The 20,271-nt window shown below is 65.3% G+C and overlaps 13 protein-coding genes across 13 annotated transcripts; 7 read left to right on the forward strand and 6 right to left on the reverse strand.

The window, feature by feature from the left end:
• Window positions 1-290: 290 nt before the first annotated feature.
• On the forward strand, window positions 291-743 carry OSTLU_7533 (predicted protein; the record flags this gene model as incomplete). The annotated part of the gene is made up of 1 exon (XM_001422338.1): window positions 291-743. A coding segment is annotated over one exon (453 nt), but the record flags the coding sequence as incomplete, so codon positions are not given.
• Window positions 744-2,135: 1,392 nt separating this feature from the next.
• On the forward strand, window positions 2,136-2,462 carry OSTLU_42270 (predicted protein; the record flags this gene model as incomplete). Its single annotated transcript, XM_001422339.1, has 1 exon — window positions 2,136-2,462. One exon carries the CDS (start codon window positions 2,136-2,138, stop codon window positions 2,460-2,462), a length of 327 nt encoding a protein of 108 aa, XP_001422376.1.
• Window positions 2,463-2,630: 168 nt separating this feature from the next.
• On the forward strand, window positions 2,631-2,918 carry OSTLU_9356 (predicted protein; the record flags this gene model as incomplete). The annotated part of the gene is made up of 1 exon (XM_001422340.1): window positions 2,631-2,918. A coding segment is annotated over one exon (288 nt), but the record flags the coding sequence as incomplete, so codon positions are not given.
• A 235-nt stretch (window positions 2,919-3,153) lies between these two features.
• Window positions 3,154-3,873, forward strand: OSTLU_89617 (predicted protein; the record flags this gene model as incomplete). Its single annotated transcript, XM_001422341.1, has 1 exon — window positions 3,154-3,873. The coding sequence occupies one exon, from the start codon at window positions 3,154-3,156 to the stop codon at window positions 3,871-3,873; it is 720 nt and encodes a 239-aa protein (XP_001422378.1).
• A 242-nt stretch (window positions 3,874-4,115) lies between these two features.
• On the forward strand, window positions 4,116-5,089 carry OSTLU_28552 (predicted protein; the record flags this gene model as incomplete). The annotated part of the gene is made up of 2 exons (XM_001422342.1): window positions 4,116-4,214; window positions 4,268-5,089. 2 exons carry the CDS (start codon window positions 4,116-4,118, stop codon window positions 5,087-5,089), a joined length of 921 nt encoding a protein of 306 aa, XP_001422379.1.
• A 56-nt stretch (window positions 5,090-5,145) lies between these two features.
• On the reverse strand, window positions 5,146-6,319 carry PAFB3501 (predicted protein). Its single transcript, XM_001422389.1, has one exon. The coding sequence runs from the start codon at window positions 6,276-6,278 to the stop codon at window positions 5,172-5,174; it is 1,107 nt and encodes a 368-aa protein (XP_001422426.1). The 5' UTR covers window positions 6,279-6,319; the 3' UTR covers window positions 5,146-5,171.
• A 129-nt stretch (window positions 6,320-6,448) lies between these two features.
• OSTLU_18870 (predicted protein) lies at window positions 6,449-6,955 on the reverse strand (the record flags this gene model as incomplete). The annotated part of the gene is made up of 1 exon (XM_001422390.1): window positions 6,449-6,955. The coding sequence occupies one exon, from the start codon at window positions 6,953-6,955 to the stop codon at window positions 6,449-6,451; it is 507 nt and encodes a 168-aa protein (XP_001422427.1).
• Window positions 6,956-7,312: 357 nt separating this feature from the next.
• OSTLU_28555 (predicted protein) lies at window positions 7,313-8,032 on the forward strand (the record flags this gene model as incomplete). Its single annotated transcript, XM_001422343.1, has 1 exon — window positions 7,313-8,032. The coding sequence occupies one exon, from the start codon at window positions 7,313-7,315 to the stop codon at window positions 8,030-8,032; it is 720 nt and encodes a 239-aa protein (XP_001422380.1).
• A 48-nt stretch (window positions 8,033-8,080) lies between these two features.
• Window positions 8,081-13,540, reverse strand: OSTLU_18871 (predicted protein; the record flags this gene model as incomplete). Its single annotated transcript, XM_001422391.1, has 3 exons — window positions 8,081-9,013; window positions 9,400-13,512; window positions 13,538-13,540. 3 exons carry the CDS (start codon window positions 13,538-13,540, stop codon window positions 8,081-8,083), a joined length of 5,049 nt encoding a protein of 1,682 aa, XP_001422428.1.
• Window positions 13,541-14,183: 643 nt separating this feature from the next.
• On the reverse strand, window positions 14,184-14,834 carry OSTLU_7050 (predicted protein; the record flags this gene model as incomplete). Its single annotated transcript, XM_001422392.1, has 1 exon — window positions 14,184-14,834. A coding segment is annotated over one exon (651 nt), but the record flags the coding sequence as incomplete, so codon positions are not given.
• Window positions 14,835-15,253: 419 nt separating this feature from the next.
• On the reverse strand, window positions 15,254-16,116 carry CSD1 (predicted protein; the record flags this gene model as incomplete). Its single annotated transcript, XM_001422393.1, has 3 exons — window positions 15,254-15,295; window positions 15,440-15,932; window positions 16,058-16,116. The coding sequence occupies 3 exons, from the start codon at window positions 16,114-16,116 to the stop codon at window positions 15,254-15,256; spliced, it is 594 nt and encodes a 197-aa protein (XP_001422430.1).
• A 526-nt stretch (window positions 16,117-16,642) lies between these two features.
• On the forward strand, window positions 16,643-17,386 carry CCS (putative copper chaperone for Cu/Zn superoxide dismutase; the record flags this gene model as incomplete). Its single annotated transcript, XM_001422344.1, has 2 exons — window positions 16,643-16,918; window positions 16,988-17,386. Coding segments are annotated over 2 exons (675 nt in total), but the record flags the coding sequence as incomplete, so codon positions are not given.
• Window positions 17,387-17,696: 310 nt separating this feature from the next.
• OSTLU_18874 (predicted protein) lies at window positions 17,697-19,958 on the reverse strand (the record flags this gene model as incomplete). The annotated part of the gene is made up of 1 exon (XM_001422394.1): window positions 17,697-19,958. A coding segment is annotated over one exon (2,262 nt), but the record flags the coding sequence as incomplete, so codon positions are not given.
• Window positions 19,959-20,271: the final 313 nt, after the last annotated feature.

Below are 20,271 nucleotides of genomic sequence, written 5' to 3' on the forward strand. Positions count from 1 at the left end.
GCCGCGACCGCGCTCGGGCGCGTCCAGACGGCGTCCAGCGCGCGCGACAGTGCGGATTGCGAAATTGCACTTTTTGGGGACGCGCCGAACGCGCGCGCGTTCGCACTCCTCGACGCGCCCCGGACGCGCCGCGCGTCATGCCTCCGCGCAAAAAAGCATCTTCGACCGACGCGCGCGGCTCGCGCGCGCGCGCGCCGGCGAAATCGGCGTCCAAGGGCGACGACGCGACGCGAACGCGACCGCGCGGTCGAATCGACGCGCCGCGCGCATCCTTCTTCTCGCGCCACGCCAACGTGTACGCGTACGCGCCGAATCTCGTCGGGTACGCCCGCATCGCGCTCGCGATCTGCGCCCTGAGGACCGCGTTCGCGGACGTGCGGACGTGTCTGCTGTGTTACTTCGCGTCGTTCGCGTGCGACGAGCTCGACGGCCGCCTCGCGCGGCGATACGATCAGTGCTCCGAGTTCGGTCGAGCGCTGGACATGATCACCGATAGGCTGGCGACGTCGGGATTATTGGTCGTGCTCGCGATGGAGCATCGAGAGTGGTACGCGACGTGCGTGGGATTGCTGGCGCTGGACGTGGCGTCGCACTGGACGCACGCGTACGTCCAGCTCATGATCGGCGCCGACGGTCACAAATCCATCGGCGACGAGTCCTTCTTTCTGTTGCGGTGGTACTACGGGAATCGGATATTTATGGGCGCGTGCTGCGTCAGCGTGGAGGTGCTGTATCTGTGTTTGCACGCGATGCGCGCGGATCCCGCGTTCGTCGGTTTTCGCGCGCTCGGGCCGCTGACGTTTTCGGCGCTCGCGCGTCTCGCGATTCCCGGGTTCGTCGTCAAGCAGATGGCCAACTGCGCGCAGTTGTTCGAGGCGTGCGAAACGTTGGTGAGGATCGATCGCATGGCGATTTAGCGCGGCCGCGACGCGTCCGGATGTAAAACGAATGAAATCCGTCTTCGACGCGCGTCGCTTCGCGTCGTCCCGCGGCGCGCTGGGTGTTACCCCGCACACCGTCGCGCGGACGCGCGCGTCGCGCGATATTTCGACGCCGAGTCGACGAACGCGTCGTCGACAAAGCTCGGCGTCATGCAGAGCGCCGAAAAACGCCCGCGGTACGCCCTGATCGACTGCGAAGACGACGCGAGGTGGCACGGCTTGGCCCAGTGCATCGTCAAACTTTTCGGCCGCGACGACGAAATCTGGCACCACTACCGCGCGTGCGACGGCGAGTTGCCGTCGAAAGAGATGTTCGCGACGTACGACGGCGTGGTGGTGTCGGGGAGCTCGCACAAGGCGGAGTGGGACACGAACGGGACGCCGCGGTGGACGCGAGCGCTGGGCGAGTGGCTGCGACGCGCGACGGACGATCGACATCCCGAGTACACGCGCGACGCCGACGGAGGAAAGAAAAAGGTGAAAATATTAGCGATGACGTTCGCGGGGTACCTGTGCGCGATGGCGAACGGGGGGGCGGTGGGGATGATTCCGAACGGCGGACACGTCGTCGGGGCGACGGCGATGAAGACGACGGAGGCGTGGCGACGATCGAAAGCGTTCGTCAAGGCGCGGGAGACGTACGGTGAACCGATGGATGGTAAGGGAGAGACGCTGGTGGTGCATCAAAATCGCGCGCAGAGGATTGAGCGATTGCCCGAGGGCGCGACGGCGACGACGACGAGCGGAGACGGGGAGATTGAAATGTGGACGACGCGCGATGGACGCTGTTTAGCGTGGCAGCACTCGTTCAGCGATGGCGTCGCGAGCGTGTTGTCGCACAAAGTCGAGAGCGGGCTCGAGGCGAGGCGGTCCGAGAAGAGCGCGGCGGCGGCGGGGGACGTAAAGCCGGATGATTTGCCAAACAACGACGCCGGGTTTCTCATCGGCGTCGCGCGCGCGTTTTTGCGCGACGGCGCGCTCGCGAGCGACGAAGACGAAGAATATTTACGCACTCGCCGCCGCGAGGCGCGCGAGACTTTGTCGTGGGCGGCGCGACGGAGAGAGGAAATCATGGCGGCGCGCGCGGCGCGCGGCGCGCGGCCCGGCGCGGCCAACGCCAAACGCGACGCCGCGAACGATGGTTCGACCGCGCCAGCGATCGTCGAGCGAGAAGAATCCGCGCGCACGCAAGCCATGGCCGCGCGCGCGTTCACCAAAATCGCCGACACCGTCAACGCCGAGCTCTCGCTCGCCGCGAGCGAGGTTCGATTTCTCCAAAACGCCAACGAAACCGCCGCTCGCGAGTACGACGCCGTCGGCGAATCCATCGCCGACTTGCACGTCTTCATCGGCGCATTAAAAGCCAAGGACGAGGCGATGAAACCAAAGTTAGACGCGATCTTAGCCATCGAAGGCGAGGTGGACGCGTTGGAGACGCTCGCGCGCGCCGTCGACAAGCGCGTCTCCGCGCTCGAGCTTCGTCTCAAATCCATCAAGTCCAAGCGCGCGAGCGCGACGTGAGCGCCGCGCCCGCGCGCGTGCCATTGTAAATTATTATTTTAAACCAGCGCTCGCTCGCGCGTTAGACGCGTTCCAATCGCCGCTCGCCTCGTCGAACGCTCGCCTCGCGTCCGCACACCGCGACGCCGCCCATCCCTCGCGATGTCCGATCGCGTCCCCGACGCCCTCGACGCCGTCACGAACGAAGATCGTTTCACCGTCGAGCTCGAGTTCGTGCAATCGCTCGCCAATCCGCGCTACGTCCACTTCTTAGCCTCAAAGGGCGTCCTCAGGGATGACAGATTCATCGCGTATCTCCGCTATCTGCGCTACTGGGAGCGCCCGGAGTACGCGAAATTCATCCTCTACCCCCACTGCCTGCGGTTTCGAAGGCTCCTGCTCGACGACGCCTTCCGCGTCGCGATGGAGAACCCGCGAAACGCCGAGCGCGCGTTCAAGGCGCAGTTTGAACGCTGGAGCGCGCGCGGCGCGGCGCCGAGCCGCGCCGACGCGGACGCGAACGCGTGACGGTTCGCGCGATGCGAGCGCGAAAAAGAGGGATTCGCGTCGCCGCGCGTCGACGACGACCCTCGCGCGTCGGCGCCGCTCGGCGCCGCGTCGCGCGTTGAAATTACACCGCGCGCGGCGCTGATTTAGGGTTTAGGGTTTAGGGTTCGCCGCGCGTCGACGCCGCACACGCCGACGCGGCGCCATGGCGTCCGCGGACGACCCCTCGCGCGCGCGCTTCGGCGCCGCCATGCTCGACGGCTTCGCCGTCGACGTCTCGCACCAGGAGATCGAGCGCGTCGTCGTCGAGCTCGAGGAACTGTACCGAAGCCAACCGGGCGAGTGGCTGCCGATCGCCGGCATCGGCGACTACCTCGCGCGCGAGCTCGGATACGAGGACCTGGACGAGTTCGAGGACGCGCTGAAGAGCGATTTCGCCGCCTTCGTCGGGAAACTGCCGCACGTGGTGATCTCGCGCGTGGAGAGCGAACTGACGCCGGGGACGTTTCGGGACGTCTTCAAGGTGACGACGCCGGCGGCGACGGGAAAAGCGGCGAAACCGCGCGTCATGCGATTGCGGGTGCGAAACAGAGAGGATCTGTGGCGAGTGTTCATGAAATCGCCGAACACGGCGCTGGAGATTCCGGAGATTGATTTTTACGTCGGCGGCGACGCGAAGCGCGCGGTGGACTCGGTGTACAACCACGTCGCGGCGTGCGTGTTCAATCTCGAGACGCACGTCGCGCACATGGCGACGAGCGCGGAAACCGAGGATGAGCGTCGAGGGATCTTGGAGACGTGCGAGGCGCTGCGAGGGATGTTGGATTTAGAGCGGGAGTTTACGCTCGTCGCGCGAGACGCCGACGGCGCGTGCGCGTTCAAACCGGACGACGGCGTCGAGATCGAGTACGTCGACGACGCGTGATCGAGCGCCGTCCATCGTAAAAAATGTATTAGCGCGCTTGTAACGCCGGCGCACGCTAGCTCGAACCGCGCGCTTCGATCGCGCGTCCCGTCCCGCGTCCCGAGCGCGTCCCGAGCGCGTCCCCGTCCCGCACACCTCGACGTCTCGCGACGCCGCCGCGACGCGTCGCGCCGCGACGACGCCGACGTCGACGACGCGCGCGCCGAGCGTCGCGAGACGCGCGAACCGCGCGATCGCGCGCGATGCGTCCGAGCGGTCGACTTTTGCGCGCCTTCAAGGGGTGGTTGGACACGCGCGCCGTCGTGCGCGTCGCCGGCGCGGACGCCGCGGCGTTTCTGCAGGTGCGCTCGATGTTTACGTATCGCCATCGTTTCAAAACTGACGCGACGACCAGGGCGCGGTGACGAACGACGTGCGCGCGCTGCGCGAGGGCGGCGACGCGGCGTACTGCGCGACGCTCACGCCGAAGGGAAAAATCTTCGCCGACGCGTTCGTTCGACTCGCCGGGAGCGAATCGGATGAATTTTTATTGGACGTCGATCGAGAAAAGTCGAGCGAATTTTTGCGCGCGCTCAGGATGCTGAGCCTGAGGAAACGGGTGACGATCGAGGACGCGAACGAGCATCGCGTCGTCGTCGCGAGCGCGGACGCGGACGTCGGGGATTCGAGCGCGCGCGCGGTGCGGAGGGACGAGCGATTGGAACAATTAGGGTTTAGGGGTATAGTGCCCGCGTCCGACGCGGCGTGGCGCGACGCGGTGGCGGACGCGCACGCGCGAACGCGAATCGCGCTCGGCGTCGCCGAGGGCGCGAGCGAGCTCGCGAACGCGTTACCGCTCGAGTGCAATTTCGACGCTTTGAACGGCGTGAGTTTCACCAAAGGGTGCTACGTCGGGCAAGAGAACACGGCGAGGCAGCGGTTTCGAGGGGTCGTGCGCAAGCGCATCGCGCCTTTCGTTGCGATCGAACCCGGCGCGCGCGCGCCGAGCGTCGGGGGAAAAATCGTAAACGAACGCGGCGACGTCGTGGGTGATGTCATCGCGGCGATCGAAGACGAGGACGCGGTCTTGGGTTTGGTGCGCGCGCGCATGAGTTTCATTCGCGCGCACGTTGCGGGCGAACCAGGGTCGGCGTTTCGAATCGCCGACGGCGCGCGCGTCGGCGTCGAGCCCCCGAGTTGGTGGCCGACCGAGTGGCTCGACGCCGCCGAGGAGTGAAGCGCCGAGGAGGAAAGAGTAGCTGCGTTTATAGAATCGTGCGTGCGCACGAGCTTTAGGTTTTATCACAAATCATTCGTTCTCATTCGTCCTCCTCGTCGTCCACGACCAACGCGCGTTTCTTTCGCTCCTTGGGCGCGCCGACGGCTTCGTCTTCGTCTTCGTCCAACGAGCCCGCGGCGACGTCCTGTTCCATCGCGCCCGCACCATCGCTACCGGCCGCACCATCGTTCTCCTCGGCCTCTAAGAAATCGGCGTCCATCCGCGCCGCGCCCCCTTCCGCGTCGACGTCGCCGCCGGCGTCGTCGCGTCGTTCGTAATACGACTCCGTGTACCCGCGATCGTTTCTCCCCCCCGCCGACCACATCCCCGTCCGCTCGCGGTCTTCCCGCATCATCTTCGCCTGTTTCCTCTCCAACGCCGCGCTCTCCCTCGCCGCGCGCTCTAGCTCCGCGTCCAACGCCTCCTTCTCTCGCTCCGGATCGACGCGCGACACGTACGCCATCGTCCGCGTCGCCCTCGATCCGTGCTTCTTATCGATCGCCGCCGTCAACCTCTTGTGCGTCCGCGAGTCCAACGTCGCGGGATTAAACGTCATCTTTGTCGTCAACCGTCGCTGCGCCTTCATCAACCCTTGTTTCCGCACGTACAAGAACGAATCCGCGTCCGCCACCGCCCGTTCGTCGCATCGCAGGTACTCGTCGCCGACGACCAAATGCGTCGTTCCATCGTCCCATCGCACGTAATACGCGTTACTCTCCGCCTCACCCGTGCTTTCATTCATCCTCCATCGCACCGTGTTCTCGTTCGAGGTCCTGATGCGCGTGACGCCGTCGACGTCGACGAATTCCTCGCGTTCGCCGTCGTCTCGATGCGTCGCCGCGTCGAAGGGTTTGGGCTCGGCGCCGAAGATGTTGCTCAATTTCGCAATCTTCGTCTCGTCCTCGATCGTCTCGCGCCCCGCTTCGGCGCTCGGCAGCTCTAATCGCAACGGTTCGCCCTTCGCTCGCGTCGCCGGGTCGTCCTCGTCGTTTTCCGCGTCGTCCGGGAGCTCTAAAGACGATTTAAACGTGGATTCGCGCCCGCGATCGTCGCGGTTTTCGAGCGATTCCGTCGCGACGCGGTCTCCGTCGTCGTCGTCTTCGCTGTCGGAACCAAAAATGTTCTTCACCAAATCCACGTCCGCCATGACGACGAGCGAAACCGCGCGAGCGACGCTCCGAGGCGCGATCTGGGGCGATTCCGGGGACGCCGCGCGGCGACGCGGCGACGCCGCCGCGCGGCGCGCGGCGCGAGCGACGATCTCGCGTCGCAAAACGCGGTTTCGACGTCCGAATAAATGAATAAATTTAAATGACGCTATTTTACACCGCGCGGCGGCGCTTCGTCTTCGTCGCGATGCCGCGCGCACTCGAACCACGCGTCGCGGCCGTGCGTCACGCTTGACTCGCCCAAACACCGAAACCCACCGCGACGCTCGTAAAACTCGATCAGCGCGCGCTTGCACAGCAACCTGATCGTCAGCACTTGATCGCGCGCGTCGCCGAAGACGCGCGCGTCGCGTCGGTCGTCGGCGAAGCCGATCCAGTCGTCGACGTAGCGCCGCAGCGCGGCGCCGCCGAAGCCGCGGCGTCTCGCGCTCGGCGACGCGCACACGCTGTGCACGCACAGCGTCCGCCCGAGCGGGTCGTGATTGGTCATCGTCGCGGCGTCCAGGGCGTCGCGCGCGGTGAGCGTGCCGCAGACGTACGCGACGACGGCGCCGTCGAGCGCGGCGACCATGAAGAATTCGCGCGCGTCGGTCGCGCGGGCGCGAAGCGTCGCGGCGGACGCGGCCTCGTCCGCGGGGTAGCTCGCGGCCTCCATCGCGGCGATGGCGTCGAGATCGGCGTCGTCGACGGCGCGGAACGTCAGGCGGTCGACGTCGGCCGACATCGCGCGTCGGCGCGTGCGGCGACTCTTAAGGGTGGGTGTTGTGTCGAGAGGAAAATATCTCGCGCGGCGGCGTCGCGACGGCGCGCGCGGCGACGCGCGCGCGGCGCGGACGGCGTTTTCGCGTCGCCGCGCGGCCTCGTCCGCGGTTCGGCGTCGTCCGCGTCGCGGAAGGCGCGCTCGGGACGCGCGTCGTCAACATTCGACAAAATTCGACGCGACAAACGTCGTTTGGTGTCCCGAGGACGCGCGACGCGCCGACGCGGACGCGAAAGCGCGCCGCGGATCGACATGCGCGTGTCGACGCGATTTCGAAACTTTGGCGTCGGCGTGCGCGTGCGCGCGGGACGCGGGCGGGCGTCGGTGCGACGCGCGCGGACGGTGCTGCCGGAGCCGGTTCGCGAGGACGAGGACGAGGACGCGACGCCGCGAGCGACGAGGACGTCGGCGCGTTCCGAACGCGCGATCGCGTCGATCGAGGACGAGGATTTGGAGCGCGTTGAGTTGGCGTACGAGGTGACGGTGCCCGCGCGGCGGGTCGACGCGCGGCGCGCGTTTGAAGTCGTGCTGCCGCTGATTTGTCCGCGAGACGCGCGTCAAGCCGAGGAGTGCGTGCGAAGGATGTCGTCGATAATCGATTGCGCCGTCGTCGACGACGGCGACGAAGAAACGATCGTGCGACAGACGAGTAAGTGGCGACACTCGGCGCTGATCGCGGGGAAGTCGGTGACGACGACTAGAATTCGTCGCGACGACGAGACGCTGTCGGTGACGTTCGACGTCGATACGCGCGGATGCGATAATAATTCGTCGACACTGCGGAAATACGTCGGTTTCACGGACGTGCGCGAGGTATCCGACGACGCGTTGGCGATTCGCATGCACGGCGTGGCGCAAATCGATCGCGCGACGAGCTTCGCGTCGCGCATGATTCGAGAAGTCATGCTCGGCGCGATGCACAGCCAGATGCGCGCCAGTCTCGTGGATTTGGGACGCGCGCTCAAGGAATGAGTGCGCTTTCGCCCGTCTATTACGTTTACAATGTTGCCGGCTAATCTTCTATTTTTGTGACTTTTTCGAGAGGAAGTCGGCGTAGAGCGCGTTCTTCTCCTTCTCCATCGCCGCGAGCGCGGCGACCGCTCGCGTCTCGCGCGCCTCGGCGAGTTCCAGCTCCGCGCGCGCGTGCTCTGACGCCGCTTTGAACTCAAACTTAGCCTTGGACTCTGAAATCAGCGCGCTCTGACTCTTTTGCAAATCATCCAACGCGCGCTCGACGCGAGACTTCAACGCGCGCTCCGCCTTGAAGCCGTCGTCGCGCGCGTCCTCCGCGCGCCGCTCCAAATCGACGACGCGCTGCGACAGCTCGCCGTTCCGACGCAACTCCTCGCGATGACTCGCGCGCGCCCGCTCCGCCATCGATTTCATCTGCGCGTTCGCGTCGTACAACGCGCGCACTTTTCCCCGCAGCTCGCCGTTCTCGCGCTCCAACCGCGTCGTCCGCTCCCGCTCCACCTTCAACGCGTCGTCGAGTCGAGCGTTCGCTCGCGACGTCTCCGCCTCATCATTCGCCTCCTCGGACCTCTTCTCGCGCGTCCTCATTCGCTCGCGTTCCATCGCCAGCTCCGTCGTCTCCAACGCCTCGATCAACTCCGACACCCGCGCCTCGCATCGCGCCTCGACCGCCTTCTTTTCCTTCGCCCGCGCCGACGCCGTCGCGCGTTCGAATTCCATTCGCATTCGTCGTTCCTCGCGATATTTCAGCGCCCACGTCTCGCTCTTCGCGCGCCACGCGTCCTCGCCCGCGGCGACGCTCCGCAGCGCCTCGCACGCGTCCGCCGCGGCGTCCCGCTCGGCGTTCGCGCGCGTCTCCGCTTCGTCGCGCCGTCGCGTCGCGTCGTCCCGCTCGAGCGCGGCGTCGCGTGACTCGGACAGCGCCGCATCGCGCTCGTCTTCGGCGCGTCGGAGCGCCTCGCGCAGCGCCGCGACCTCGCGCTCGCGGCGCGCGAGCGAGAGGGACAAGGTGTTGGCGTCGTTTTCGCGCGCGCTCGCGTCGACGAACGCGCGGAGGGGGGCGTCGAGGTCGACGACCGGTTTCTGGGCGCGCGTGGGCGCGACGTCGCGGTCGACGGCGTCGAGGACGTCGAGGAGACCTCGCGCGCGAAGGGCGAGGTCGCGCGCGCGAGACATGGCGACCGCGCGCGAGGCGCGATGTGACGTCGACGAATCGATGGATTGATACGATGTTGATGTGAAAAAGAGCTATGCCGTCGAGGCGGCGGATTGATTTTAATGTACTCGAGGGCGGCGTCGGACTAGTACGGGACGCATCCCGGCGACGCGCAGTAGCCCCAGCTGAGGACGTCCATGGTTTGGTGCACCTCGGCGGCTTGGTAGCCAACCTTTGCGAAGCCCTTGCTGCCCGTGGACGCGGTGAGACCGATGTAGGCGTTGCCGTCCGTGTCCAAAATCTTCGCCATGTCTCTGTCTTCCACGGCGACTTGGAAGACGTAGCGGTCCATGTCGTCGATGAAGACTTGAATCTCCCCGGGGAACTCCTTGATGATGTTGTAATTGATGTTCGAATCTTGCTTGGGATCGAACGCCGGTTGTTGAATGTCGAAGAAGCTTTGTCTGTCGGGAGACGTCGCCGTGCCCGTGTTTTCGAGTTGCGCTTCGGTGTCAGAGGTGATGCTGATGACGCGCGTCGCTTCGCCGTCGTCGGCGAAACCCGCCGTGCCGCTGACGACGGCTTGTCGCGAGCTGTCGAGAGTTTTGTCCCGGTTAATCTTCACCTTGACGTTCGCCTTGACGCGGCCGCCATAACCGAATTCAAAACCGGTTCGCAGCTCGGTTTTGAACTTGGTGCTCGAGCCAACCAATTTACGTCTGTCGGTCGAGCCGTCGGTGTGCGTCGTCGTGATTTGCCCAGTGCCCGCCTTCTCCGTGGTGAACCCGCGAGTGTATCTAATCTTCACCGTGTGCGCTAAACCATCCGCCATCGTCGGCACGCTCGGCGTGCTTCCGAAGTGCATGCCTTCGCTGTCATCGCTGTGATCGGCTTTCAAGTCGGTCACCGAGCTCCCCCACGGTTGGTTGTCGTAAAACGGCGCCGTCGTCATGAAGACGCCCAGGTGATTGTCGTTATAGGACACGTACTCGGTGGCGTTAATCCACCAGTGTTGCTTTCCTTGCTTCGGATCACGACGCTCGACGTTGTAGAAGGTGTCGAATTCCACCGCGAGCGACTTCTTCAAGCCGTTGGTGCACATGTCGGGCGTGCCGTCGTAATCCGCCGAGTCCACTTGCGTGGATTCTCCGTATCCCAAACCGTCGCCCGGGCACCCGACGAAACCGCCACCGTCGGTCAAGGACCCGCTCGCACCGCACAACTTGTACCTTGTGCCGGAAATCGGTTGCGGATTGGACGCGTCGTCGAACGTGCACGCCCAGCCTGTGTTGCCGTGCACGCTGTCCACCGTTTCTTGACGATCGTCGTTAGAGATGACGAACGCAAAGCCGTCGGCGCCGTCGCAAATTTGATCCGCGCCGCCGCATTGCGTGGGGTTGGTGATTTGGAACTCAAAGTTGGTCTCGAAACCATCCCAGATGTGTACTTTGCGGTGCCACCACACGGCGCCGACGCGCTGCGAGGTGCGGAAATCGGCGCTCGACTTCCACGGAGATCCGAGGGCGGAGTTACCGTTCGTTCTCGCGAACGCTTCGGTCAGTCGCACGACGTACTTGGGCGACGCATCGTTATTTTTCACCACCGACGCATCGCCCGCAAAACGCAGGTTGTGCTGAATGCAGTTGTTGATCCACGTCTTGTTCCCACCCCACGCCGAGCCCTCACGCGTTCCGGTAGGGTTGGAGTCGTCGACGAAGGAATCGTCGCACGCGAAGTTTGGAAAGTCAAACTCCATGTAAAATCTCGCGCTGTATTCGCTCGCACCGACGGTTTGCGGGTAGCGGTTATCGCCCATGATACCGATCGTGAGTTGATCGCAATTCGGCGACGCGTCGTTGTGGATGTAGTGTCCGAGCGCTCGCGCGTACGCAAACGCTGACTTCGAGCTGTCGGTGGTGTACCCGCCGAGAACGGCTTGCTTCAATTCCCCGCTGCTCGCTTCACCCTCGTCCGGGCCGGCGCAGAGCACCAAGGATTCGCCGACTGAAAGCGCCCAGGGCACGGATTCGCGCACCGACGTGTGACCGTAAGACCCAGTCGTGGGTCGCGTCGTACCGACGGTGGTGTACAAATCGAGGTTGTCGTTCACGGTGTGCACGGCGATGCGGAAGTCGTAGTCGCCCATGTCCGGCTTCAAATAGTAGTACGCGTACTGTTGAGGATCGACGACGGAGGAGACACGGAAACCGCAGCACCCCGGATCGATTTCGCAATACTTGTGCGACCAAGTTTGGTAAAAGGTTTGCAGAGGGTGGCGCAAGTACGCCCCGGCGTTGTCGTCCGCGACGATGGTAGTAGTGTCGTCGTGGACCCCCGAGCCCCCGCCCCCGCCATCGCCGAATCGCCCGCCCGCACACTTGAGCACCTTGACGTCAGTGCCGGAGTAAGCGTTGGCAAAAGTGTCGATCGAAACCACCGTCGCAGTGGTATCATCAGTGATGGCGGTCACGCGAGCGTCGACCGGCCCGTTGGCGTTGGCGTCGCGCACGATGTCTCCGAGTTGAAGCTCGGTCAAAAACTTGCTGCCGACCCCAGCGAGTGTGCCGGCGGAGTGGGTGAGGGTAAAGCCACCCGTTTGCGTGAGCGCCTTTGCGGGCCGATGGGAGTCACCCACGTTCGCCGGAACGCACTTGCCGTGGTTGTAGCAAATCGGCGGGTTCGCGTTGTCGTCCGTCATGTACCGCTCGCCTTCGGTGGAGATGTAATACCGACAGTTTTCAATGTCGGCGACGTGGAGTCGCCACTCGGAACCGACGTCGACGGTCTTATCATCCCACTTGACGTAGACGCCGATACCGGAACTCACGCCTGAATCTTGCAGTTCAACCCACGCGGTGTGGTAGGCGCCCGCGGCGCCGCCAGAGTTGGCGAAGTTTTTCCAGTACGTGGTGTACGAGTAGGTGTGGGGGGAAGCCGTGTTCGCGCCCGACGTGTGCACGAGTTGCACCGTCACGCCTCGAGGCCAGAGCGGAAGAAGTCGCGTCAAACCGCGGACGTGCAGCGTCGTGATCGTTGCCGTGCCGCTCCCATTCTCCTTCTTGACGAACTCGCGGTTCCCGAGCGTGAAGGGACGATCGATGGTGAGCTCGACGTCGGACTGAATCGAGTTGACCATTCTCGTCTGCCCGCACGCGGTGATGGTGTATCCCGTGCGCAACTGCGTCAAAAAACGCGTGTCGCCGTACGTGCCTTGGGAAGAGAGCGAACCGGGCGCGCTTGGTGCGGTACCGTCGATGTCTTCGAAGAGTTCCTTGTTGTCCCAAGAGTTGGAGACGACGCGCTTGCCGTACGAACGAACGGTGCCGTAGCCCTTGGTGAGCATGGGGAACCATTCCCAGTGCGTCGCCTTGAGAAGAGGCTCGGAGAACGAGTTGTGTAACACCATGATGTACTCGGCGAACGTCGTCGTCGTGCCGATTTCTTTCACTCGAACCGTTTCCCAGTCGCCGTTGATTTGAACGCTCATCCAAGGCCCGGATGTGTGATACTTGGCGGCCCACGTGCTCGAGGCGCCCATCTGCGACTCGAAACGCGTACCGCGACCGTGAATGCGATGAGAACTCATCGTCGCACTTCCACTGGCGTCCGACAAGTGACCCGCGTCCTCGTACGGCGTTTCCGACGCGAGTTTGGTGTTTTCGGCGATGACGGCGGTACCGTGCACCGCGTTCAAGGTGTCTTGACTGTGGTACGTTTCAATCGTCCCCAGACCGACGTTTCGCTTACCGATGCGCGGCGGGCACGAGACGTAGCCCCAAGAACCCAAACCGGTGAGGAATCCGGTGATATTGTAATCGACGGTGAGCGACGTTTCGCTGGCGATGGCTGTGATGACGCGGTAATCGACGACGTCGTTCGCCTTGTATACGACGATCCAGTAGCCAACCTTCAGCTCTTGCAAAAACTCCGTGTTGGTACCATCGATTGTCAACGCTTCTGTCGTCGCACTGTTCGGTCGCGCCGTCGTCGTGGAGCTCGCGGCGAGCGTGCCCGTGCCCGTTCGCGCGGCGACGCCGAACGCCACCTCCGAGCCCGCCGACACCGCCGCCGGCGACGGCGACGGCGCCAGCGTCATCGACGTATCGCTGTGCACCGCCAACACCTCATGCACAGCCGTGTTCGCGATGTCGTAAAACTTCGCCCCCGATTTCGTCCCGCCGTGAAACTGCTGCGTGAATCGCGTGTTCACCCCCGTCACCGCCGCGCCCGAGGTCGAGTACCGCCCCTCCCCTCCCACGAGCGTCGGCACCCCGCTCACGAGCCCGCTCACGTGATCGCCCGCGTTCACGTCTCCGTACCCTCCCTGCGAGTGCGGATCGTGTCCGCACCATCCGCACGACGTGTCCGCGACGCACGCGCCGCAATTCGTGTAGTACTCGCACCCCGCGATCGCGCCCCGCGTCGCCGCCGCGATCGCCGCGATCGCCAGCGCGCCCGCGAGCGCTCGCGACGCGCGAACCATCTTTAATCGACGTCCGCGCGCGCGTTCGATCGCCGCCCGCGCGCGCGCCGACGCCGCGAGCGCGGTCGAGAGATTTGAAATTCAAAACGATGCGATGATCGGAATTCGGCGCCGAAGGATCGCGTGTCTTCGTCGTTTCTTCGCGTCGTTCGCGCGCGCGAGCGGCGTCGGGCGTCGAGTGAGGGCGCGCGCGTCGGTCGCGCTCGGTCGCGGGTCGCGAGAGGGCGGCGCGCGCGCGCGTGTGCGGCGAACGCGTCGACGGGCCGCGGGCGCGGTTCGAACGGCGCGAAAACGTGTTGGTGATTTTGGGTGTGATTGTATGGTGCTTGAGTACGCATTGTAGTGGTGTTTGAAGCTATGAGAGTGGTTGTTGTGTTACAAAGACGCGCGTCCGGAGCCGCGGCGACGCGAATCGCGGACGGCGGGTCGAGACGACGCGCGCGTCACTTTTTCTCCGCGGCGGCGGCCTCGGCGGCGGCCTTGGCGGCGGCCTCGAGATCGGCGCGAACCTTGTTCAGGTCGCGACACTGCGGCCCGGGCGGCGGCTCCAAGAGCGTCGTCTGCCCGGGGAGCGGTTCCGCCTTATCGCGCGTTTGCGACCCGACGCGCGGCGATTTCCCAGCCTTTAACTCTTCGCACACGCGCACGGCGGATTGCGGGGTCAAGTCTTCGTAATAATTGTACGAGTACCCCTCGACGCCCGCTCTGTAATCCGCCACGGCGATCATCGGCGCGTTCACGCAGCACCCCATGCACTCCATCTCCCCGAGCGTGAACATCCCATCCTTGGTCGTCTCAAACTTCTCTACCCCCATGTATTCGCTCAGCGCGCGCTCGATGTCTCGCGCGCCTCGCAGCATGCACGGCGTCGTCCCGCACACCATCACGTGCAGCTTGCCCATCTTTTGTCGATTAAACATGGAATAAAACGTCGCCACCTCGTACACGCGTATCGGCGCCACCTCGCAGATCTCCGCGACGTGATTCATCAGCGACAGCGACAGGTGTCCCGCGTTCTGGCGCTGCGCGAGATCGAGCAGCGGGATCATCGCGCTTCGTTTGTAATTCGTCGGATACCGCGCCAAGATTTCATCCACCCTCGGTTTGGTCGCCTCGTCGAACGACCACGGCAGCGAGGCGTTGTCCTCGGGCGTGTCCCTGTGGACGAACTGTTGGACGGAGTACGACTTGCGCGTCCACGCGCTCGACGCGGCGCTCGCGCGCGCGCGCGCGGGCGTCGCGAGCGCGGTAGGGTAAGCGATCGAGGTCGCGGTCGCGGACGGCGCGCGCGGCGCCGCGCGCGCGCGACGGGCGCGCGCGGCGAGCGCGAGGGCGCCGTCGGCGATGCGTTTGCGCGCGGACATCGCGCGAGCGCGAGCGGGGCGGGCGCGACGAGGTGTGACGCGACGAGGCGAGGGCGAGGGCGAAGCCGAAGCCGAAGCCGAAGCCGAAGCCGAAGCCGAAGCGAGGAGAGAAAGGCGCGAGACGTCGATGTCGATGACAACGCGCGATCACGAGGCGTGATTTATCGATATTTGCGCGCGCGCGATGGACGCGCGCGAGGCGAAGGCGCTCGCGGCGCTCACGCGGAGGGCGCCAACGCGAGGACGCCGCACGCCAAGCGCTGCGCTCGCGTAAACCGAAGCGATCGATCGTCCGTCAGTCGAAAGCCGCGTGCGCGAAAAACGAAACCCTAAACGCGCGTCGAAATCGCGTCGCGTCGAGTCGCGATCGTGGAAATCGCGTCGAAATCGCGTCGTCGACGCACCGCTCCGGCGTTGCCCGTCGTCTTCGACGTCTTGCCCTGGGTGCCGATCTCAGAGCTATCGCCCTTGCCGAGATCGTCCTCGAGCTCGTGAATCACGAACGCGCGTCCGATGATCGAGTTCGCCCCGCTCAGCGGAATCTGCGAGTCCTCGATGACGAAGTCGCACCCGCCCGCGGTGGCCTCGACGTTGCCGAGGTCGCCCGCGTGTCGCGTCGCGTCCGTCGGCGCGCCGTGATCCATCTTGTTCGGGTTAAAGTGCGGTCCCGTGGACATGCACCCGTTCGTCGTATCGCCGAACTCGTGAATGTGCAGGCCGTGCTTGCCCGGCGCGAGTCCGGTGATGGAGCCGACGACCTTCGTCGGCGCGTCGCCGCTCTGGCTCAGCTTGAGCACGCCCGACACCCCCGCGGTGCCCGTGAGCACGCACACCGCCTGCTTTTGCTCCGCCGTCACCGCGACCGCGCGAGGGCGATGCGCGGACGTCTTCGTCGACCTGCGATCGCGCGCGCCGGCGTTCGCGCGCGCGTCAGTCGTCGCGTTCGTCGCGGGTTTAGGTTCGTCGCGTCGTCGCGCGTCGTCGCGCAGCGCGTCGCTCGAGCGCACCGCGCGCACGCGCACTTGGCGCCGCAGAGGTGGGTCTTGGAGGCGAGCGTCGCCGATCGGGAGAGCGTCTGCATGGCGCGGCGTCGGGCGTCGTGTGTCGGCGATGACGTGGCGAGGGCGCGAACGCGCCCTCGTCGCCATCATTCGAGGGCCTTTATATACGTATATTTCGTAGAAATATACTTTATATTCGGAAACATGTCGTATGGGTATTGTGTCTGTGGTTATAATTGGTAGTATCCGAATATTCGGACACACGGCGTATGCGTATTGTGTATATACACATAATTGGTAAAAGTCCGAGCGCGCCGACCGTCGGCCGCGCGCCGCACGTCGCGACGCGCGATCGCGCGACGCCCGATCGCGTCCCGCGCGACGCCCGCGGACCTTCTCGACGCCTCGACCCGATCTTAACCGCCCGCGACCCGCGCGCGCGACACCCGAGGCGTCACGTCGACGACGACGCGCGTCATGATTCCGTCGACGCCGCGCCTTCGCGCCGCCGCGCCGCGTCGCGTCGTCGACCGCGCGTCGCGATCGCGAACGCGGTCGCGATGCCGACGCGCGCTCGAACGCGCCGACGCGCGGACGAAAGACCTCGAGCGGGCGTTGGAATTCATGGTGGAGATGCGGTGCGGAGGGTGCGCGGCTAAGGTGACGACGGCGTGCGAGGCGCTCGCGGGCACGACGCGCGTCGACGCGTCGCTCGGGACGAACACGGTGACGGTGATCACGCGCGATGCGGAGCGAACGGTCAGGGAGGCGATCGAGAGCGCCGGGTATAAGGCGCGATTGATCGGGCAGGGGCGCGCGGAGCGAAGCGCCGAAGACGACGACGATTTCGGCGAGGCGCTGGCGGAGGCGCTGGGCACGGACGTGCGGACGCTGCGACAGAGCCTGGCGGCGGTGGCGGAGTTTAAGGGGAAGGCGTACGGGCACGGTGAGGCGCGAGGGACGGTGCGGCTGGTGCAGGTGAGCGAGGAGACGATATTGGCGGAGGCGGCGCTGGACGGGTTGAGTCCGGGGGCGCACGCGATTCGCGTGCACGAATACGGGGATTTGACGCGCGGGATGGATTCGATCGGGGACGTGTACGGGGGGGAGGGAGGGGCGGGGATGATCGGGATCGTCGTCGCGGACGAGAATGGGTCGGCGACGATGCCGTCGACGATGTTGAGCTCGGAGCTCAAGGCGTGGGACGTCATCGGTCGAAGCGTCGCCGTGTACGCCGCCGCGGACGGCGATACGACCGGCGCGGTGTGCGCCGTGCTCGCTCGAAGCGCGGGCGTGGGGGCGAATCATAAAAAGTTGTGCCAGTGCGATGGGACGATCATCTGGGAGGCGGGCGAAGATTTCTTGCCCCGCGCGGTGGACGAATGCGACGCCGCGAGACCGCTGCTCGGCAAAGGAATCACCACCGCTCGGCGCGGGTGAGAATAGCGCGCGTGTAATGATGATTGCGATGATTGATTGATTGATGAATTGATGCTTAAAAAGGACGTTATCGTTGAGATTGTTATATTCACTTGATCTTGATGAGCGAAGGGAGCTTGACGCCGTCGATGGCGCGTTTCGCCTCGGCCCACGTCTTCGTCGTTCGCGGCGGCGGAGTCGGCGGCGGCGGCGGCGCGAAAGGTCTCGGCCGCGGTATCACCATCGTCGACTTCTTCGGCGGCGCCGCGGGCACGCTGGACGATGGCTGGTTTTCTTCGTGCGTCTTGCTCGACGGCGGCGCCGCGAGCGCCGGCGAATCGTTCGTCTTCAACGCCGGGAATTCCTTCAATCGCGACTCTCGATCGACGGCGCTTTCGGCGTCGCTCGAGGGGGTCGCGGACTCGGACGTCGATTGCGATGCGACTTTCGGCTTGGGTGGAAAATCCGGTAGCGCGGACAGCCCCGTCGGCGGCGGAGGCGGAGGCGGAGGCGGAGGCGGCGCGGCGGCGGCGACGGCGGTCGATCTCGGCGCCGGGATGCGCGCCGGCGGCTTTCCACTCGGCAACGGCGGCGGATTCGGTGGCAGCGGCGGTGGATTCGGCATCGTCGCGACGGTTGGTCTTCGAGGCGCATCCATTTCCTTCGCGAACGTCGGTCGCGGCGGCGTGTTGGGCTTCCTTCGCGATCGCGCCGCCGTCCACTCGCCGCCCGAATCCGAATTCGCCGCGTCTTCGAGCGTCGGTTCGGGGGTCTTCGATCGCGGCGTCGTCGGCGCTTCGGGTTCGTCCTCGGCGTCGTCAGCGACGGTGATTTCATCGCGCTCGACGTCGCGCGCGACTTTCGTCAGCGCTCGCTTCGCCTTGGACGACGAAGATTTCCGTTTCTTCTTCGAAGACGCGCCGCCGGCGGATCTCTTAGAGTTGGCGTCGCCGCCGCGGAGAACATCGTCGTCATCTTCGAACGCCTTGAGCGCAGCTTCCAAACGCGCGTCGTCCAGTGCTTTAACGTGCTCTTTGACCGCACCGCTCACGACTTTCACGAACGTCGCGCACTTTGCGAGTTCGATGCCGTACGCCAAGTGCGCGCCCTCAAGATTGAGCGCTCGAACGACGCGGTCGACGACGCCGTCGAGGGCGGTGGATTTGTACCTGTCCATCACGGGTTGGATTCTTCGATGCAAACCTTCGACATCGTAATTTGTCGACGTCGCGCCGGCGTTCGTGGAGGAAGCGCCGCCGCTCGCGGCGGAAGTGATGGCTCGAAACGAGCGCTTTAAATCCCGCATGACGTCTCGCAGGATGACTTTGACGTCGAGCGCACGATCGGCGTACGCCTTGTCGACAACGCGCGACGAATCACCGTCACACGAGTTCAACGCTCGCGTCGCCAGCACGCATTCTTTGGCGTGGCGCTCGATCTCTTTCGCGCTCGGTGCCGCGACGGCGAAAGAATTCCTCGCGTGATCCAAATGCTTATTCAGCACGATTTCCAGCGCCTTGGAATCCCCGGGCGGCGTCACGTGCTTGTAACACATTTCGTTCTCGCGAAGATAAAACCGCGTGCGCTTCTCGGCCAGACGGAATTCTTCCACACCCAGCTCGAGCGCCGCGGTGACGTCGCGAAATTCGCACCAGGCGCCGAGCGCGCGCGTCAAGAGCTCACGTCGCTGAATCGCGAGCAAATCCGCGTTGTCGTCGCGCACGAGCTCGGCTAGCTCAAGCATCGCTCGTTCGGCGTCGCGCTGCTCGGCGAGCCAAGACTTGACGAGGTTATGAACGCTTTCAGAAGTTTCGTCGTCCATGCGCCTGACGACGTCGAGATCGTGCGCTTGTTTAGCTTCATCCAATCCGCCCGAGGCGTCGACGAGCGGCGGCGCGGGCGCGTCGACGCTCGTGTCGAACTCGCGATCACCGAGCGTCGCCCGCGAATCGCGACGTTTGCTTCGAATCGTCGCGAATCGATGTAAACACTCGAATCCTCGGCGCACCCAACGCTCGACGTCGACGTCGTCGCGTAAACCGATGGAATCCTCGCCGCGACGCGCGTAATCGCGCGCGTCTTCGTCTTTGACCAAATCCTCGTTCGCGCGACGCGGACGTCGCGCGTCGTCGTCGTCGTCGTCGCCACCGCCGACCGCGTCGACGACCGCACCGCCGCTTTCATCGACCGCGAGCGCGCGCAACGTCTCCATCGCCGCCGCGAGCGCGTCCGAAGCGTCCGTCCCGCGTCGCCCCGTCGCCGTCGTCTGCGCGCCTCGACGCCCCCCCGACCCCGACCCCGACCGTCCCATCGTCCCCATCGACGCCTCCGCGCCCACCGCGCGTTCGATCGCGCGTTCGATCGCGCGCACCGACGCCGCCGCGCGTCTCCCGCGCGCGCCCACCCGTCTCGCCACCGCGCGCGCGTCCTCCTCCGCGTCTCCCTCCCCGTCCACCAGCATCGCCGCGAACGCCCCCCGCGCCGCGTCATCGTCCCGCAGCATCGCTCGCAGCGTTCGATCGAGCGCGCGTCGCGCCCTCGATCGCGCGTCGTCGTCGTCGCGCGCCGTCGCGCGCGCCATCGCGGAAGACGAACCGTCCCTTCGATCGCCGTCCCTTCGCGCGCGTTCGTTCGACGCGCGTCGTCCGTCCTCGCGCGGTCGACGCGCGCCGCGCGCGCGTCCGTCGTCGTCGTCGCGCGCCGCGTCCGTCGCGCGCCCTCGATCGCGCGTCGCGCGTCGCGATGTCGCGCGTCGTCGTCGCGCGTTGACCCGCGCGTTGACCGTCGCCATCGTCGACGTCGCCCTATATATAATA

This window comes from Ostreococcus lucimarinus, chromosome 19, assembly GCF_000092065.1.
Source record: "Ostreococcus lucimarinus CCE9901 chromosome 19, complete sequence".
NCBI classification, from domain to species: Eukaryota; Viridiplantae; Chlorophyta; class Mamiellophyceae; order Mamiellales; family Bathycoccaceae; genus Ostreococcus; species Ostreococcus sp. 'lucimarinus'.

What these genes read in the sequence shown, in the direction of transcription:
- PAFB3501 (XM_001422389.1), bottom strand. Translation starts at nt 6,278, where the DNA reads ATGGCGGACGTGGATTTGGTGAAGAACATTTTTGGTTCCGACAGCGAA.